General features: G+C 56.7%; 1 protein-coding gene across 1 annotated transcript in view; it reads left to right on the forward strand.

Moving 5' to 3' along the window:
* Positions 1-20574, forward strand: part of CACNA1S (calcium voltage-gated channel subunit alpha1 S) — a 65740-nt gene that overhangs the window by 16659 nt on the left and 28507 nt on the right. The window contains exons 6-18 of the mRNA XM_014829351.3: positions 2315-2520; positions 3791-3894; positions 5543-5688; positions 6316-6397; positions 7594-7754; positions 11656-11881; positions 12848-13055; positions 14002-14122; positions 14978-15092; positions 16170-16263; positions 16993-17062; positions 19620-19752; positions 20395-20524. Of these exons, the coding sequence (XP_014684837.3) occupies positions 2315-2520; positions 3791-3894; positions 5543-5688; positions 6316-6397; positions 7594-7754; positions 11656-11881; positions 12848-13055; positions 14002-14122; positions 14978-15092; positions 16170-16263; positions 16993-17062; positions 19620-19752; positions 20395-20524 (1796 nt within the window). The remainder of the gene's footprint in view (positions 1-2314; positions 2521-3790; positions 3895-5542; positions 5689-6315; positions 6398-7593; positions 7755-11655; positions 11882-12847; positions 13056-14001; positions 14123-14977; positions 15093-16169; positions 16264-16992; positions 17063-19619; positions 19753-20394; positions 20525-20574) is intronic.

The raw sequence follows: 20574 nt of genomic DNA on the forward strand, positions 1-20574 counted from the left end.
GAGGGCCAGGTCCCAGGGCGACTCAGAAGGGGCGAAGAAGGCCCCGGGCTCGGTCAGCGCTTCCCACGACCTTGGGCACGCTTTCTCCTGGATGAGGGGAATTGGAGGCGGACGGCTCTGCCGGGGTCAGGGCTCGCGGGAGGGGCAGGCGCCGGGCCGTACCTTGTGCTGCAGGACCCGAGCCCCGGGTGACCGTGCATCTCAGGCTTCTGGGCCGGGTGTGGGTGAACATGGCTGAATTTCTCCTGGTACCTTCTCTGTCTCAGAGTCTTAGCTTCGGTCCGAGCGGCCCCTCGGGGCAGGACCCACAGAGTAGGGTTTGAAGGGGACCTCCTGGAAGCGCCCCAGAGCCAAAGGCGTCGTTCGCAGGTTCGTCAGAGCCGGCCCACCTCGGGGCCCCAGCAACTTGAGCGAAACCTTCTAAACCAGCAGTTCTCAAACTGTTCACCCTCGGGACCCCTTATGCTCTTCAAGATTTTTGAGGGGGCCAGCCCGGTGGTGCAGCAGTTAAGTGCGCATGTTCTGCTTTGGCGGCCCAGGGTTCGCCGGTTCGGATCCCGGGTGCGAACGTGGCAGCGCTTGTCAAGCCATGCTGTGGTAGGCGTCCCACATATAAAGTGGTGGAAGATGGGCACGGATGTTAGCTCAGGGCCAGTCTTCCTCAGCAAAAAGAGGAGGATTGGTGGCAGATGTGAGCTCAGGGCTAATCTTCCTCAAAAAAAAAGAAAAAGAGTTTTGAGGACCTCAGACAGCCTTGTTGATCTGGATTTCATCCATTGCTATTTATGGTACTAGAAATGAAAACTGAGAAAAATGTCCTAACATTAATTTATTAATTCATTTTAAAGGAACCGTAATAAACTCATTACATGTGAACATAAATATTTTTATGAAAAATAACTATGTTTTCCCAAACCAAGAGTATTTAGTGAGAAAAATGGTACTATTTTCCATTTTCTCTGAGTCTCTTTAATGCCTGGATTCCCACGTCTACTTCTGCCTTCAGTCTGTCATGACATCACATGTCACGTAGGTTCTGGAAAACTTCACTTTGCATTCATTGCAAGATTGGGAGATGAAGGGATAAATAGCGTCTTGGCCTCATTATAAAAATAATTTGACCAGGCGGATGCCCCGAAAGGGCCTCGGGCCCCACAGTCTGCGACTCGCTTCCCTAAGCTGTCAGCAGCTCGCTGGCGCTCAGCCTGTCTCAGCCCAGCATCACCTTACACCGGAGTGGACAGGGAAGTGGCCATGGCACGGGGTAGAGGTGACCTCCGTTAGGACAGGCCCTCCCGCCAAAGCCCCCACATCGAGCTCACCAGAATAACACCGGCCGGCCGAGACCACCGTGGCCTGCAGGGTCCCAGGAGACTGTCACCACAGACACGGAAACAAGGGCCAAACCAACCTCACAACAGAAAACGCTGACAAAGCTTCCGTGGTTCCGTCCCGTTTCTGCCTTTGCCTGTCCCCGTGACAATCTGCATCCCACAATGAGCATCCTCAGGACGGATAGGTGGGGATTTTCCATCATGACCGTCACACCAAACATGGAGGTCTCACCTGGAGTTCCCCTGAGTCCTTGACCAGTGCTGACCAGCAGCGCTCCAAGCCCCTGGGGGATGGGGGCTACCCGGCTTCATGGGTGGGGACCCCACTCAGAGCCCAGGGCGGTCTCCGTCTGCGGGGCACGGAGCCTCCATGTAAATGTGGGTGAGCAAGGGCACACCAGCTCTGAGCAGCCAGCCTAATCCCTGAGCACAACGGAGACGAAGCGTCCTAAGATGAAAGGGCAGCCAGGATGCCAGCAAAGTTGCAGGACTTTAGAACCAACAGGAGCCCCATCAAGGGGCACAAAGGGGCCGGCAGCTCAGGCCTGCAGGGAGCTCTGCTGAGAGCAGCTGCCTGCCTGGAGCTGGTGACCGGCACAGCTGTCTCCAGGCCACGGGGGCCTCTCCATTTCAGCCCCAGATGGAGCGCTCAAGGCGGAAGACCTGCCACCCACCCCACACTTCTGCCCCACGCGGCAGCCGCTTCCTTTCCTAAAGCTCTGGGGACGAGGACACTCGCTTTATGCCTGCTCCATAGGCTGCACTTCTGATGACCAGTAGTCAGGCCCGGGGCCCGGAATATAACCCCTGCTGCCCGCAGCTGTCCATCACTGAGCCCTCGGCCCCGGGCATCCCTCTGGGTCCCTCGCCACGAGCCCGTGCGTTGCCATCCTTTGCATTTTCGCTGCGTGCGTCTTAGACCTCTCCCCTTACTGAATGCCCTCTCCCGCGTCTGACGCTCACGCCCCTTCTGCCTACAGATATCGTGGCCACGGTGGAGAACGAGAAGCCATCGCCCTGCGCCAGGACGGGCTCGGGGCGCCCATGCACCATCAATGGCAGCGAGTGTCGGGGCGGCTGGCCGGGCCCCAACCACGGCATCACCCACTTTGACAACTTCGGCTTCTCCATGCTCACCGTGTACCAGTGCATCACCATGGAGGGCTGGACGGAGGTCCTGTACTGGGTGGGTCTGGGCCCCTGCCTCCCGGACCACCTCCCTCATGCCCGGGTGTGGGGGTAACGGGGAGGCGCCCAGCCACCGACTCGAGTGTCCCCCGCTCCTTCTCGCCCCTCCCTGGGAAACCCACACAGGGCGCATGGCCCCCTTCTCGTCCCCAGGAGTGTGTCCCAGCATCCTTTGGGCAGTCTGTAAGGTCCAGCCTCTCTGTGCGGGACCCAAGACGCGGATAGGAATGGAAGCCAGCAGCTCCGTGGTGCTGGTCTCGGTTCCTAGCTTCTCCCTGATCCTGGCTGTGGGTGACTCATTCTTGACAGCCTTGAATCTCAGATTTCCTGAGGGATGAAGGGCCCCTGGAGTCTCTCTCCTTGCCGCTGGGAAAGACTGCTTTCCCATCTAGCTGTTATTAGATATCAGTTTCCCCGTCTGAAAAATAAAAATACGACCTTCATCATAGGGTAGGTATGACGGTCAGAGGGAGGATTAGCTGAATTGCAGCCGCGCCCGCACAGAGTCGTGCCACATACGTTTTCTCGTCGGAACACATTATTTGTTGGGTGATGGGCGGCATTTCTTATTTAATCCTCCAACAGGGAACCATTGCTCCCACTTTGCAGATAAGGAATTGAGGCTCAGAGAGGTCCAGCAACACACCCAGGGTTCCAGAGCTAGTGAGCAAGAGAGCCAAGAACTGGATGCTAATCCATGGGGCTCCCATCCCAGGGTTCAACCACAATGCAACACCGCCTGCGAGGGGAGCAAAAGGAAAACTGTCAAATGCTTTGCAAATATGTAGGAGGAGATCCTGTTATGGGAGCAGGTTATTAACCACGTCAGGACTGTCGTGTGTGTTATCCCACCTCTGTTACGAGCCTGTGAGGAGTGAGCACATCGTCACCCCCATTGGACAGACAGGATGATGCTCAGAGATGTTAGGCAGCTCATCTAGAGTCACGGAGGCCGTCTGTGAAGGAGCTGGCCAAGCTCAGGCCAAGACTTTTCAGTGTTCCTTCAGCTTCGTAAAGAATCAGCTGGAGACAGTGTCCACGAGAGAGTCACGTGGCGGCGGCAGGTGGAGGGGGATGGGCAGGCTCGTAGGGAGACAGGCAGCAAGGCCCCTGGGAGGTCCCTCCAGCCCCGAGTCCTAGGGCCCTTCTCTGGGCCCAGATGGCGTCCCTCCTTGTCCCCCAGGGTCGGGGGGAGTGTGAGTGGTCTGACTCATGAGGGGACCTAGGCCCTCAGGTGGGGCTGGGACTCACCCCTCTGTCCGCGCCAGGTCAACGATGCCATCGGGAACGAGTGGCCCTGGATCTACTTCGTCACCCTCATCCTGCTGGGGTCCTTCTTCATCCTCAACCTGGTGCTGGGTGTCCTGAGCGGGTAAGGCAGCTGGGAGGATGGGGGAGGGGGAGGAGAGATGGGAGGGGGAGGGCAGGGAGATGTGGCTCAGACCCGCTGCTCATCCCTGGGTCCCATTTAGCCAAGAGCGTGCTCCCTCCTTGAAAAGGGAGAGACAGAAGAGGCAGGCAGGAGCCGCTCAATTTGTTCTTTGTCTCCCTTCTCCTATCCTTGCTTCCTTCTGTCCCTCTGCATCCACACTCTCTCTGAGCGAAGCCCCCAAGACGCCAGCCTCCTGGCCACGGCTGTGCCTGTGCTGACGCTCCACGCTAAGAGTCAGGATAGCCTTTGGGTTAAGCATGCAGACTCTGGAGCTAGGCTGTCCAAGTTTAAATCTTTGCATTACTGCTTGGTGGCTGTGTGACCTTTGCCTAGTTACCTAACCTCTCTGTGCCTCAGGGTCCACTTCTGTGAAAGAGGACTAATTACAGTATGTGTTCCATGGGGTTGTTGGAAGGATTAAGTGAGTTAATACATAGAAGGTACTTAGAACAGAGTCCAGCGCATGATAAGTGCTTAGTACTAACAGTCATTATTCACGAGAGCTGTCCTCGCTGTGACAGCCCCACTCTGGCCACAGTGGAGAGCCTGGAAGTGGCTGTCAGCCCACCCAGAGGCTTCCCTCCAGGCGTGCTGTGGACAGAATTCAGGGGTCTGTGACCTTGGCCCGGAAAGACTTATCTTTATTTTCCATTAGCTCCTAATGAAATTTAGTCTTTCCTTTCATTACGAATGTGAGCAACAAGCCACCGTGGGACTGGCTCTGCCTGTGATTGTCCCGACAGAAATCGTGCGTCACCTTGCAGTGCTTGCTGATATTACTTACAGCTCTGCAATGATGACCGTCCTGAGACCTGCGCCTCCACCCCATAGTTAACGAGTTATAAAAAGTGTATCTATAAACTTACCACAATTTCTTTATATTCCAGTAGCGATGTTTTAATAGGACTGGTTCTTTGCCATGCCCTGCTTTTACGTTGTGCATTTTACATTATTCTGGGGAGGGATCCACAGGAGTCACGGGATGACCGAGGGTGCACGGCCACAGTGGGCAGGAGCCCCGCCTGGCCCTGACCCTGGGGCTGTGGGAGGGCTGAGGCGGGGCGGGGCTGGCTCTCAGCCCGTCTCCTCGGACCCACGACTGTGCTGGAGGCCCCCTCTGTCCCCACCTGCTCTGTGGCTGAGGGCTGCCCTGCTGGTCTGAGGACCCCTCGCTGGCCCTCGGGTCCTTCCTCTGGGGCTGCCTCCTGGTTTCTTCTTGGCCCGGGAGAATTTCCTCCTGGCCTCAGGTCTGCAAGCAGAACTAGGTTTCTGAGAAGGTTTAGAGGTCAGGGCAGTGTGGCGATTGGAGGCCCCGTGGTTGATCCCACGGGGACCATGGGCCGTCCATCACTAACCCGCAGACGAGGCAGGGGAAGATGAGGTGGGATGAGAAGAACGAAATGAGAAGGAGGCGGGGGCCCCGTGGTACTCCTGGAGGGGGCGTGGGGGCAGCAGGAGGGGCCGGAAGGGCCCCTGGGCCCCAGGAGACATCGGCCAGAGGAGGGGCGCTTGCAGTCAGAGAGTGTGCTCTCCGTCCTTGGGGCGCTCAACCCTCCCCGCTTCTCCCCGTCCCCCCGTTCCACGTCAGGGAATTCACCAAGGAGCGGGAGAAGGCCAAGTCCAGGGGGACCTTCCAGAAGCTCCGGGAGAAGCAGCAGCTGGAGGAGGACCTGCGGGGGTACATGAGCTGGATCACGCAGGGCGAGGTCATGGACGTCGAGGACTTTAGAGAAGGTGCGGGCCCAGGGTGGCAGCCAGCATCCTGCCCACGCCAGAGCTGCCCCCCGGGCGGCTCCCGTGGAGAGCACAGCCTCTCGTAACCTCCTCCTGCGAGACCCGAGGCCCCTCAAGCAGGATTAGCTTTGCATTTTGCAGATAAAACTCAGGTCCTTGCAGGGGGCCGGCCCGGTGGCGTAGCGGTTAAGTTCGGGGGCCCAGGGTTCACGGGTTCGGATCCCGGATCCCCCGTGCAGACCTACACACTGCTCATCAAGCCACACTGTGGCAGCGTCCCACACACAAAATAGAGGAAGACTGGCAACAGATGTTAGCTCAGAGCCAATCTTCCTCACCAAAAGGAAAAAAAACTCAAGTCCTTGGTGGATGAGTGACTTGCCTATAGCCTCACACCCAAAATAGTTGTCATCTAGGTGTGCCCGGAGCTCTTCCAGAGGCACAAAGCACTGCACAGCCTGGCCACAACAGCCCCTCCTCGGGGATGTGTGCTCCTGGGTTCGCGGGATCCGGGTCTCAGGGAGGCACAGAGGGATCTGGGCCGTCCCAGGTCAACGGGCCCTTTGCAGGTGCGCCCAGCCCCGGGGGACCCGGAAGACTGGCCCACCGTCTCTCTCCCATCCCCAGGGAAGCTGTCTTTGGATGAAGGTGGCTCGGACACGGAGAGCCTGTATGAAATCGAGGGCTTGAACAAAATCATCCAGTTCGTGTGAGTATCTCCCGCCTCCCAGGGTCCGCCCAGCCCCGAGCTCCCTGACACACGGGGGGAGACCCCAGCTGCCTTCCCCTCTGTGGCTTTCGGGTCACTTCCCCACCCCTTAGTGCCGTCGGAGGACGCTCGGCAGGTGTCCTGTTGACGTACCGCCTAAGGAAGAAACTGGGGGCCTGTGGGGGGCAGCTCAGGTCAGACAGCGGGGGGCTGTGGGTGCTCAGTGCCGGGAACCTCTGCCGGGGAGGGGACGGCGGGCCCGCCAGGGGCAGCCCGAGAGCTTTGCAGGAAGGGGGCCTGGAGACAACGGAAAGCACAAGCTCACGCCTTTGTCTCCAGAGGATGGTGTGTTCGGTTGGCTGCTCCCCTCTGCAAATTCCTAGGGAATCGTCATTTTGAAAGATGTAACAATAGAGACACACATCAAAGAAAAGACAGAGGTGCCCACTGCCCTGCAAAGAGGTAACCATGGTAACTGGTTTGCGTCCCTCCCGGACCTCTTCTGGGCTTTCATCTCTCTGACACAAACACACACACACACACCAGGTTTTTTGTTTTCGTTTTGGCTTTTTGCATAATGGGGTCACTTACGTTAACTCCTGTCACTTCGGAGTCTAGAACAGTGCCCAGCACCCAGGAGATCCTGCCACGTGTTTGATGCCGACACGAGTGTGATTTACTTATTGTCTAGTAACTTACCTATTGAGGGCAACTTCATATGTATACATGTGCATCTTTTTTTTTAAAAGATTTTTTTTGAGAACAGTTCTAGTTCACAGCAAAACTGAGCAGAAGGTACAGAGATCTCTCACGTACTCCCAGCCCCCACTCACGCACAGCCTCCCCGGTTATCAACATCCCCCTCCAGACGGTACATTTGTTACAACTGATGAAGCTACGCTGACACGTCATCGTCACCCAGAGTCCATAGTTTACACTGGGGTTCACTCTTTGTGCTGTACGTTCTGGGGGTTTGAGCAAACGTAACATATGACATGTTGACGGAGAACTTTCCAGTTAGAGGTAAGATTTTAAATCAGTCTGCTCCATGGCTCACGCTCTCAGCTTGTCTCGTGTGGCTGGTGGGGCAAGTGGGGATCAGACTGAGGATGGCGAGTGTCTGAAAGGAAGCGTGGGAAGACGGGAGCCTCCAGTGGGGCCGCTCTTTGCCTCCCTCCTCCTGTTCCCTCCCGCAGCCGACACTGGAGACAATGGAACCGCATCTTGCGCTGGAAGTGCCACGACGTGGTGAAGTCCAGAGTCTTCTATTGGCTGGTCATCCTGGTCGTGGCCCTCAACACCCTGTCCATCGCCTCCGAGCACCACCACCAGCCTCTCTGGTTGACCCACTTGCAAGGTGAGACAGAGCGGAGCGAGACGAGGAAGAGGGCAGCGGTGGCTGATGCCCCAAGACGGCCACGGGCACCCCAGGTTTTGCAGAAGAGGTCAATTAGTTATTGACATTGTTTTTTAGAAATTACAGGCTGGTGGTGCTTTCCTCCTCATGGTGTTACCAGGGGGCAATAGCAGCAACACATTGCAAAGCTTCCAGGTGCTCTCCCAGGTGTCTGGGCAATTTATTACAATTCCAGATCCCGAACACAAAGATTACCAGTAATTTAGAACGCCCAGCACCCAGGTTCAAATGCTGCTACAAAAACAGCACTCTTTCCCCATTTATCGAGTCCACACTGCATGCAACGTACGGAAGTCACAGAAGGACAGAGAGAATTTGCGCACTGCTCTTGTCTTCAAGGAGCATCCTTAGCCAGAGAAGGAGAGGGGTGTTCATAAATGATGTCGAGTCAACACGGGGAGGGCGATGATTGAGGTGAAAGTTAGGTGGAGAGGAGGAGATGCTGGAGCTCGTGGGCCTGAGGAACAAGAGACAAGGGCCAGGCAGCAAAGGGAAAGGGACTTCTGCAGCGGGAACAGCAGGGGCAAAGATGCGAAGAGATGCAGCAGCCTCGTGAATTCAGGGGCCACGGGGACTTCGTATGCAACAAGAGTGTCAGAGGATGTCTTTGCTCATCGAGGGCCTTATAAACTCTAATAAAACACTGGGACATACACTTGAGGCAATGGGAAGCTAATGAAATATATAATATAATATAATATAGTGTAACGTAAATATAAGCTAGACTACAGCATGATGAGACCCAAGTTCGTGAAGGATCAGTCTGGTGGAAGGTAAACCCTCAGCCCGTCCACGTGGTGGATGCTGCCCTGTGTGTGGAGCTCTGGTCTGTGACCAGGAGCAGAAAGAGGAAAGAGGGCCAATTCCAGCAACACGGAGGACCAACTAAATGTCCGCCCCACCACACACCCGTGCCCAGGCTGCCTAAGTCACGATAGTCATACTTCAAAGAAGGAAAAGGAAATCTGTGGGTGCAGAAACAAAGAAGCGACTGAGAGCTCATGAGTTGACTTCCAGGAACATTTTAGACACAGATCTAAACCCGAAAGGGTGGTGGCTGGGTTCTTAATGCCTATGCTGGGGCAGGAGGCGGGGCCCAGGGCCTGCGTGAGGTGGGGACTGGGGCTGACCACCTGCACAAAGTCAGGGTCCTGGGAGGGCTCCCTGTGCAAGGGAAGCAAAAGTCTCACGCCCATCAGCTCAGGGAAGGGGCTGGGGAGTTTATCCCTGCTGGAGGCTCTGGGCAAAGAAAAATATCTCAGTGGAAAATTGAAAGCCAGTCTGTGCCTGGTATAGGCAGAGGGTCCAATTGGTAGTGTCCTTCATGGCGTAGGGATCCTGAGCTAAGATAGTAACCTAAACAACTAGTCACAGGCCAGCGCAACCCCTGCAGTGCCCAGCAGAAGCAAACATGAGCCCTCTGTGAGGATGCTTCTCTACTCAAGACAGACAGAATTCCTGCTGGGAAAAGTGTTTCCCGAAGGAGAGCTCACAATCAAACAATTGCAAACCAAATAAGGAACAGGGCCACCCTGAGGAAGAGTTATCAGGCACAACCCCAGGAGCCTGAGAAAACAGAACATCACAAAAGAGACTAGGTCTTAAATGATGAAAGAGACAAAGAAAAAAAATACAAAAGAAGACTGTCTTTTTCTAAGGGAAGGAGACAGGAAACAAAGCTACAGATCAGATGTATCCATCCATCCAGCCATCCACCCATCCATCCATCCATCCATCCATCCACTCACCCATCCATCCATCCATCCATCCATCCACCCATCCATCCATCCAGCCATCCACCCATCCATCCAGCCATCCATCCATCCATCCACCCATCCATCCATCCATCCATCCATCCATCCATCCATCCATCCACTCACCCATCCATCCATCCATCCATCCATCCACCCATCCATCCACCCATCCATCCATCCATCCATCCACTCACCCATCCACCCATCCATCCATCCATCCATCCACCCATCTATCCATCCATCCATCCATCTACCCATCCATCCACCCATCCATCCACCCATCCATCCATCCACTCACCCATCCATCCATCCATCCACCCTTCCGCCTATCCACCCATCCGTCCATCCGTCCATCCGTCCATCCAACCATCCATCCACCCATCCACCCATCCATCCACCCATCCATCCGCTCACCCATCCATCCATCCATCCATCCATCCACCCATCCATCCACCCATCCATCCATCCATCCATCCATCCACTCACCCATCCATCCATCCATCCATCCATCCACCCATCCATCCACCTATCCATCCATCCATCCATCCATCCACTCACCCATCCATCCATCCATCCACCCATCCACCTATCCACCCATCCGTCCACCCATCCATCCGTCCATCCGTCCACCCATCCATCCGTCCATCCATCCATCCATCCACCCATCCATCCATCCATCCATCCATCCACTCACCCATCCACCCATCCACCCATCCACCCATCCATCCACCCATCCATCTGCTCACCCATCCATCCATCCACCCATCCACCTATCCACCCATCCGTCCATCCATCCATCCGTCCATCCATCCATTCATTCTTTGCACCCAATCTTCTTGAGAGTTCCTTGAATGTGCATTATCAATGACCAAATGTGCTCACCGAGAGGAGTCAGAGATGAATTTGAGGTTCCTGGTCTATGCAGATAAATGGATGGTAATGCCACCTAACTGAGATGGGGAAGACAATCATTGACCAAGTATTTTCAGTGGGTGGGGGAAGATGGGCAGCACCCATCAGCTTAGTCTTTGGCATATTGAGTCTGAGGTGGCTTGGAGACATCCCAATGGAGGTGTCAAGGAGGCAGATGGAAAAATAGGTCTGTAACTTAGCAGACAGCTCTGAGTTGAACAGTCAAGATCTGGGAGTCATTGGCAGGGATGGCAGTTGAAGTGTGGTCTTAGATGACATCGCCAGGTCACCGGGGCACAGCATATACTCAAGGATACGGCTCAAGTCCAGCATCCAACAATTAGATAAAGAATGCATCTTCAGATGCAGCTTAGGAGAAGCTGGAGAAGTAGAGGAATCCAGGAGGAGGTGGAATCACAGAAGCCAAGGAAAGAGAATGTTTGAGAAAGCAAGAGGTTGGTCAGCAGTGCCTACTGCTCCTGAGAGGTCAGAAAACGCAGGTTGAAATGCCTACTGCATTTGGGCACAGGGAAGTGACTGATGACCCTGAGGGAGTTTGTTGGTGGAGCGATGAAGGGGGACCCAGTTAGGTGTGAGTTGAAGAGCGGATGGGGCAAGGAGCGAAGAAGTGAAGAGGTCAAAGTAGGTAACGCTTCCTGGAATTTTCCCTGTGACAGGACGAGTGGGAGCTACAGGGAAAGTGGGAGAGACCGGGCATTTTAAAGTGGCGATGGGAGAATCCATCTGAAAGGAAGAATTAAATACACAGGAAGAAAAGGGGTCATTGCCAGTGGATTTCCTGAGGTGGGGGTGGGGGAGGCCAAAGCAGGGGTGGACGGACTGGCTTTCGATGGGCGGAGGGACCCCTCACTAGCAGGGGACAGGGAGGGGTGCAGAATGAGGGAGTGGCAGAGCTTACTAAACTTAAGTGAACTTAAAAGTAATAAAACCCCTTCTTGTTATATACAGCATGGTTTCGCTTTTTAGAAATCTAGATTAACATTCCTTTAATGGGCAAAATTTTGCCACGTTTTACTAGGTTTTGAGGATTGAAAAAGAATGATGCCCTGGAAAGGTGGGGAGGGCGTCCTGGGTTGCGGGCTCAGTCCAGGCAAAGGCTCGGAGGCAGGACCGGGAAGGAGAGCGATGCTGAGCGTGCAGGGTCCGCCCCACAGATGTTGCCAACCGGGTGCTGCTGTCCGTCTTCACCATCGAGATGCTGATGAAGATGTACGGACTGGGCCTACGCCAGTACTTCATGTCCATCTTCAACCGCTTCGACTGTTTTGTGGTGTGCAGCGGCATCCTCGAGGTCCTGCTGGTGGAGTCGGGCGCCATGACCCCGCTGGGCATCTCCGTACTGCGCTGCATCCGCCTTCTCAGGATCTTCAAGATCACCAAGTGAGCGCCGGGCGGCTGGGCCCCGGGGGCGCCACGCGGAGAGCCCTGGGCTGGTCTACACCCATCTCATTTCCCGGGGTCTCTACAAGTCCACCTGTGGCCCCTTGTCTAGGCTGTCTCTCCCTCCTTGAAATAACCTCCCTCCCCAGGGAGCCGGCCCCGTGGCTGAGTGGTTAAAGTTCCACGCTCTTTTTTGGAACTGGGTTCCCGGGTTCCGATCCCGAGTGTGGACCTGCTCCACTCATCAGCCATGCTGTGGAGGCATCCCACATGCAAAAAAAATAGAGGAAGATTGGCACAGATGTTAGCTCGGGACTAATCTTCTTCAAGCAAAAAAAAAAAAAAAAGAAAAAAGAAAAGAAGAAAGAAAGAACCTCCCTCTCTGCAGAGAAATTACTGTCCCCTTCTGACCTCAGTCCTCTCTTCTCTTCTGACCTCTTACCATTGTCCTAGGGCAGGGCAGGGATGGGGGGGCGTGGAAAGGAGGGAGGAAGGAGAAAAAGAAGAGACTAAGGGGAGGGAAGACGGAGGGGAAGGGGAGAGGGAGGGAGAGCATAGGGAAAGGGAGCTGGAAGCAGGAAGGAGACGCAGAGCAGAGGGGTGGCGGCGGGCGTGAGGGGAAGGATTTGTGGGGTTGATGGAGCACCCACAGGAGCAGGTACCCCGCTGGGCACAGGGGATCCAGGGCGCGCGAGGGAGAAGCAGTCCTACTCTTGGGGCGACTGTCCTGGTGGTGGGACCAGAGTCAAACGTAGTCCCACGGACGAGTGTGAAAAGACAGTTTGAGCTGGCATCCTGAAGGAGGGGGCAGCAGGCCGTCACCGTGACTCCAGCGCCTTTCCGCCCGGGGCAGCCCCTTCCTCCGCCTCCCACCCATCCTGAGCCTTTGCCCCAGGACCACCCAGACCCCACGAACACGGGCGAGAGGGGGCGGCTCCTCCCCAGCCCGTGGCCCGCCTCCCCCAGGTACTGGACGTCGCTGAGCAACCTGGTGGCGTCCCTGCTCAACTCCATCCGCTCCATCGCCTCGCTGCTCCTGCTACTCTTCCTCTTCATCATCATCTTCGCCCTGCTGGGCATGCAGCTCTTCGGTGGCAGGTACGACTTCGAGGACACGGAGGTGCGGCGGAGCAACTTCGACAACTTCCCGCAGGCCCTCATCAGCGTCTTCCAGGTGAGCTGCGCGCGGGTGCCAAGGCCCGCTTCCCGCCCTTCAAGGTCAGGGTGGGCGTCACCTCCTCCAGGGAGCCTTCTCTGATCTGCTGGTTTGAGTGCGATGCCCCTCTCCGGGCTGCCTCATCAGCCCCCGTGCTTCTCTCCGTTGGGATGGTTGCGCGTCTGTCTCCTCCACGCTCCTGAGGCTAGGAGCTGTGCCCAGCTTGTCCTATTGTCTTCGTCCCTGGTGCCAGCAGAGTGCTGGCCCACAGTAGGTTGGTACTTAATGAGTGCACGGAGCTGGGGCGGGCTGGCAGTGCAGGTGCCTGCTGTCTCTCCCCGGGCAGCCCGTATCTCTCAGCGCAGAGTCAGACAGGGTGGGCTCTCCCTCCCCACAGCTGCAGAAGCCCCCAAGAAACACAAATCATTGCTCACGGCAGAGGCACGGCTCGGCCAACGCTCCCTAGAAGTCAGCCAGGGAGCACGGCTGTGGCTGACCCAGAGACGCTCCCCTCCCTGGGAGCCAGTACGCATGAGGAACACCACCTCATTGCTACCAGTGGGGAAGGGCAGTGTAAACAATCTCTTGGACCCACAGATGGCTTCACCCTCTCTCTCCTCGTTCACTGGGCATCGTGTCTTTGAAGGCACCTGACGTTTCACGCTATTTCTGGCGGCTGCAATGGCAGGAGGCCCAGGCGGGTGCTGCACATTGAGCCCAAGCATCAAGAACAGGGCTCGGGGAAACGGTGACCCCATGGGCCAACTCCTTGGTCCTAGAGAGCCAAGGATGAGATTTTCGATCATTGGAAGAGGTGCAGGGAGCAGAGCAGGGACCTGTCACCCTGGGCCAGGGGCGAGGAGGAAAGGGCTGGGGGGATTGGCAGAGTTGGAGGGGCCTGTGGACGATGCAGTCCCCACAGAAGGCTCTCGTGTCCCCCCACCATGGCCCCCTCTCCCTCTAGGTCCTGACAGGTGAGGACTGGAACTCCGTGATGTACAACGGAATCATGGCCTACGGCGGGCCGTCCTACCCCGGCATGTTTGTGTGCATTTATTTCATCATCCTTTTCGTCTGTGGCAACTGTATCCCCTGGGAGCAGGGTGCAGAGAAGAGCTCAGGGAGGGGGGTTGGGAGAGGGGCTTAAAACGGGAGTCAACGGGGGTCACGGTGCCCGCTTGCCAGGCCCCAGGCCCTCTGGACGGAGGGGAGCTCCCGGGCTGATGGGGGAGTGGGAGATAGGACACAGCAAACGGCGAGAGCAGGTCTAGCTGCAGGAGGATTCCTCCCGCCGGGAGGTTAGAGAACCACAGGGCTGACTGGTTACAGGTGGGAAGAATAGTCCCAGAAGGGTGGGTGAGCCTGGAGCAGGTGGGAGGAAGGACAAGGCTAGGAGGAGCAGTGAGGATGGTGGGACGGCCTGGGCCAAAGGTTCGGAGGCAGATGTGGAGGGACCACAGCCAGGCAGACAGAGCCTGGGCAGACGGAGAGATGAGACGAGCACATGGGAGGTGAGGTGGACGGGGCAGAGAGCGACAGTGCCCCCTGCCCCGTGGAATCTGGTATTACGAGTAGGGGGAGGGAGGGGACCCTGCTCCTTGCGCTCCTGTGTGCCCAGCGTGATTCTCACTGCAGTGCCTCCCTGGCCCCCTGGCCCAGACTGGGAGCTGAGATGGGTCCTGGCCAGGACGTGGACGGTAGTCAAGGCCTCAGTGGATTCAGGCCCCATCGCGGGCGCCCTCTGCAGGCAGGCCTCCCTGAGGATGCTCGTCCGTGTCCCTGGGCCCACGCCCTCCCACAGGGTGACCTTGGCAAGAGGGATTCCAACGACCCCACCAAGGGGGCAGGTTAAGTCCTGCCAACACGCGGGCAGGGCGGGACTCTGGCCCTGGAGGGTTCCTTCTCCCACGAGCCAAGGCTCCTTAGCTGGCCGCCCCCAGACATCCTGCTCAATGTCTTCCTGGCCATCGCCGTGGACAACCTGGCCGAGGCGGAGAGCCTGACTTCTGCCCAGAAGGCCAAGGCGGAGGAGAAAAAACGCAGGAAGATGTCCAAGTGAGTGCTGTGTCCTCGGCAGGGAGGGACCAGGACGCTCCGCCAGGCGGTGGCCTCCCATCTCTGGGCAGGCGGCTCCCTGGAGCCTGAGGGACGGGGTCTGAGCCACCCAGAGGGCAGATTTCTGCAGCCAGCAGGTCCAGGGGTGGCTGAAGTCCTATGAGGTGTCCCTAGAGGGGGGTGGCTAGAGGCAAGTCAACCACCAGACAGGCCTCAGGCCATGTGACGGCAGAGCTGGGCAGGGCGGGCTCGGGTACCCTGATGAGGGGTCCGGGAACTCTCCCAGCCCCACCACAGAGTCCCTGTGCTTCTTGGAGGGAGGCCTCTCCCCTTGCAGAGCCTCAGGCATCCCATCTGTGAAGTGGCCTTTACGAATGTCTCCATCCACGCGTCTGTCATTGGCCTCTCTGTAGCCTGGGGCCTCCTCTGGGGGTAGAAGCAGGACTGGTCTTCCGGACGGTGTTTCTCCAACTCTAGCTAACTGCAGACGAGTCCCTGGGGATCTTGTTAAAATGCTGACCCTGATGCTGGCAGTGGGGCATGGGGTCGAGGTCCTGCATTTCTAACCAGCTCCAGGAGGTGCCAAGGCTGCTGGCGGGAGCACCACCTTGAGTGGTTCCAGACAAAGGCCGCCTGCCTTCAATGCCTGTGCCCACTGGAACGGCCTGCCCATTCCTGGTGGAGGCAGGATGGGAAGAGAAAGGGAGAGAGACCAGACATTTCCAAAGAGTTGAGCCCCATCTTGGTCCAAACCATGCTCCCACTTGTGGCGTCTTCATGACCCAGGTGCAAAGCCCCTTTCCACCCATCACCAGTCAAGGGACATTGAGTGTAGCTGACCAGTGAGCCACACATAGCCACGGCCCCAAGCTGGGCCTCATGCCCTCTGGTCGCAGAGGAAGGACTTGCCCGGGGCCCACGGCCCCCTCCATTTGGTGGCCTACGCTGCTCCCTCCTCCACAGAGCACCCTGGGCCCTCGGCACGGGATCCCCCCGAGGGTGTCAGCAGGCTGAGCAGATCCCCGAGAACTTTCTAGTTGGGCCTCCACTTCGGGTTTTCTTGGTTTTTCAACCCAGGGGTCTCCCAGACAAGTCAGAGGAGGAGAAGTCAGTGATGGCCAAGAAGCTTGAACAGAAACCCAAGGGCGAGGGCATCCCCACCACTGCCAAGGTGAGACTTTCCTGTCGGGTATTTTCAGAGGCAGGATGGGGAAGGGACTCCGAACGTCCCCTGGCTCAGCCCTGTGCCTAGGCTGCTGGGGGGCTGGGCTGGGAGCAAGGACAGTGGCTCTCGGCCTGGTTGTCAGCCAGGTGCTGGCTGGCATCGCCCTCCACTCGCTGAGGGGAGCCAATGGCTACAGCTCCTGCAGTGGGTCCTGGTACTGAGAGGCAAAGATGCCCCAACTGGGAACCAGATTTCCTCAGAGTTCCAGCTTCCTACCCAGTCAAGGTGTTCCCCCAACCCACCCACCCCACCACGTGACGCGCCCTTGCTCCATTGAGAAGCCCAGGCTGGCTTCCCCCCATTCCCAGCTCCACTTGTCCCAGACTGGCTCTGCTCAGCCTTCCTGGAGGCAGAGGGAGCGGCGCTCAAAGGGTCAGAGAACTGGGCGTGGGGCTCCCGGCCTGGGGGGCTCAGCTCTTCTGGAGAGATAAGCAGGGGTGTAGCGCACAGGCTCAGACGGGCTGGGGTCCTGGCTTTGCCGCGTGGTAGCAACTTGTCCGACATTTCTGAGCTCAGCTTCTCATCTGTAAAAGGGGAATGATCCTCTTACCTATCCTTCCAGCTGGAGGGACGATCACAAGAGCCGAAACCTACGCTGGCCTCCAGTAAATGTCCAGTAAGTGGAAACCACAGCTTTTCTCTTCCTCATCGTCTTCACTGTGTTCCTTCCTCCAGCTGAAAGTCGATGAGTTTGAATCTAATGTCAACGAGGTGAAGGATCCCTACCCCTCGGCTGACTTCCCAGGTGAGACTCCCGGGATTGTGGGGGCTGCTGGGGTGATTTCTCCCCACCCACCATCTCCTGTGTGTCCCCCGCCTGGACCCCTCCACGAAGGGACCAGGACATAGAGACATCCCCACTGCACCTCGTCATGCAAGTAAGCTACCTGCCAGCCGGCCTCTCCCTCCAACATGCACGATAGAAACATCCACACATTCTATTTTCATCAAATCCAGCAAGTATTTGTGGAGTGCCAGCTCTGAGCTTCAGTGCTGAGGACCGTTTTCAAGGAGCACAGAGACTCATGGGTCCACGAGACTTGCATTGCTCCCACACAGAGCGGATAGAGATGAACATGCATCCAACCACGTGGTGCAAGAGATGGGCAGGGTCCTCTCCGTCCAGTGTCCAGCAGGGCTGGGGGCCGGACTGAGACAGGGATAGACAGAACCGTGACTTGCATTGTGGGAAAATCTGGATGGAGACAAGGGCAGCGTGGGAGGGCGGATGGATAAGACACAGCCATGGATAAATAACACACATCTCGTAAATGCAAATGACCAGTGGCTGCTGCAGAAACCGCTTTCTTCTGTACCCAGGAGGGCACACATGGAGGGAGCAGAGCCCACTGGGCTCACGCTCAAAGGCTGCCTGGAAGAGCCCCCGTGCCCCAGAGCTCTGGGGTCTCTCTTAGCTCATCACGGGTCCTCGGGAGCGCTGGGTCACGGGTGCGAGGCCACGTCTATCTGTGGAATCAGCCAGTTAGCATCCGTTTGTCCCAGTGGCTATAAGCTCTTGGGGCACTTTCTGTGCTCCAAATGGCACAGTGTTAGCCCAGAGGGGGCTCGATTGAATGAATGAATGAATGAATGAATGAATACACAAAAGGATTTTGCAAAGTAAGGTGTGGGGAGAATGGAGCTGGTATAGATAAGACTAATAATACTGCTTCCAATTCCTGTAGAGATGGATGTTTGGGATTTAGAATAATTCATCTGAGATGTTTCAACTAATGACCACCACCTAGCAGACGGAGTGGCTGATGCCCAGGTGGGAGGGTGGCAGATCCAGGAAATCCACGGTGGGAGGAAGGGGAAGGGACTGGAAGAAGTGGGGGCGGGTGGAGGGTAGGGAGGATGTGGGGATGTGGGGTGGGCAGTTGGAAGAGATTTCTTACCAAGGCAGTTGAGTACGTTTATCCTGCTTCTTTCCAAAAAGAATGTGCAACGGCTGACAACATAGGATAAGTACAAGGAAATTAACAAAGTGGGCACAGACAGAGGAAATCAGAATTATGGGGGAAAAAGAAAGCAAATATGCTAAGTTTAAGAATTAACAGTCTCAGGGCCGGCCCGGTGGTGCAGCCGTTAAGTTCACACGTTCCGCTCTGGTAGCCTGGGGTTCGTCGGTTCAGATCCCGGGCACAGACATACACACCGCTTACCAAGCCATGCTGTGGCAGGCATCCCACATATAAAGTAGAGGAAGATGGGCACTGATGTTAGCTCAGGGCCAATCTTCCTCAAAAAAAAAAAAAAAAGAATAAGAAGGAACAGTCTCTGTGATTAAGCCTAAGCTGTGCCTCTGGGGTCCTTGGCAGCTGGGACAAGGTGAGACGTGTCATCTTAGGGCACTCATTGTGAGGAAGAAGAAACGGGGTCTCTGGTGGAGTTGAGAACCTGTGCAGGCTTCCAGGATGGAGAGAGCAGAATCCAGTGGCCCTGGGCTTCCCTGAGGGACTCTGCCTGGGGGTGGCAGGGGTACGGAGGAGGTGGCTGAGGGTTCAGGGAGCCAAGGGACTGAGCAAGAGCTGCAATATGAGGGGCACCCCAGCTTTTGACAGTGCCCCCTGGTCTCATCGCTGGATCCCCCCGCTGGAGCTGAGGACCTCCAGCACTCAGCTCCCTCTGTGAGGCCATGAGACCCAGCAAATGAGCCTGGAGGGTGGGTCCCTCTCTTCCTCCTCTCCCCTCTCCACCCCAGGATCTGCCTCGGGACTGGGGTCTGGCTGGAGCTCAAGAAATATTGACTATTTTTTCATGCTGGCGGTTCCTCCCTGAAATGCTATTTTTAGAATCCTAGCCCAGGAGAGGACCTAAACCTCCATTTATTTCAATGAGCCTCCACCCCTCATCAATTTCACAAACTGGGAAGCTGGAGCTCAGGAAGGACAGAGACTCGCCCAGCACACACAGCAAGTCAGGGGCCGAGCCAGGACCAGAATCCAGGTCTCATCGAAGCAGGGTCCCCCATCCCTCAGCCGTTTGTGAGCATTTGAGATGGTGTGAGTCCAGCCCCGAGACAGAAGATGCAACAGCGAGGCTCCTTGGCCTTGCTCCTGGCCCCACTTCTGGAAGGTTCTGGGCCTGCCTCACTTATTCCTGGCAGTTCAAACCTGCTTGCTGCGGGGAAAGGGAGATGCCTGGGCTGGACTCTGCTGACATCCTCGTGTCCTGCACAGGCCTGTGCCACCTTTGCTTGCCGGCTGCTGGGCTTCATGGTTGGGTTCAGAGAACAGAAGCTGGGGGAGCAGTAAAGGATGGAAAGACGCCCCCGATTTCTCTCTCTCCCTTCCCCACAGGGGATGATGAAGAAGATGAGCCCGAGATCCCAGTGAGCCCCCGACCACGCCCCCTGGCTGAGCTGCAGCTGAAGGAGAAGGCAGTGCCCATTCCAGAAGCCAGCTCTTTCTTCATCTTCAGCCCCACCAACAAGTGGGTGGTCCCTTGGCTGCTGTGCAGGGTGATTGACGGGGCTCTCAGAGAGGGCTGCCTCCTTCTCCCGATTCTCTGGGCCTATAATTACACCATGAGAAACTCATTCCTTTAGCTAAAGATCTTGCGCCCTGTTTAAAATGCTAGTATCTCTGGGACGAGCAATGCTTTAAACCGTATCAGTTCCTTACACCTAGAGGGATTGTGGACATTGGTTCCTCTCCAAGAGCAATTTTAGACAGGACAAGGGGGTGGGAGCTGCGGGAAGCTGTAGTTCTCATTGGCTTCACGATTTTACTGTTAAATATACTTAGACTACAGTCTCCATGGAGTTTCATCCATCTGCCTCATGGATGGAGACCAGCCTGCCCCGTTCTTTGGGTGGGAAAGCCGTGGGGTGGTGGTGGAGTGTTGGGGGAGGAGCAGGTGGTTGGAGGGTCTTGGTTGGGAGGTGGGACTAAGGCTGATGGAAGAGAGTGAGAGGCAGGGCCCCTGCGTGTCCAGCCAGAGGACCACCCAGAAGCAGGCTATCCTTTCCCAATGCCCTGGGAGGGAGGGATCCAGTGTCACTCTGCAGGACAGAGGCTGGTGAGGCCTGAGCGCCCAGTAGCTCACGGCTCCCCGCCCCTCCTCCACCCGCAGGATCCGTGTCTTTTGTCATCGCATCGTCAATGCCACCTGGTTCACCAACTTCATCCTGCTCTTCATTCTGCTCAGCAGTGCTGCACTGGCTGCTGAGGACCCCATCCGGGCCGAGTCTGTGAGGAATCAGGTGATGGCAGGCCCGCGCCCTCTGCCAGATCAACACCCTTCTCCACTCCG

Source organism: Equus asinus, chromosome 30 (genome assembly GCF_041296235.1).
Source record: "Equus asinus isolate D_3611 breed Donkey chromosome 30, EquAss-T2T_v2, whole genome shotgun sequence".
Taxonomy (NCBI): Eukaryota; Metazoa; Chordata; class Mammalia; order Perissodactyla; family Equidae; genus Equus; species Equus asinus.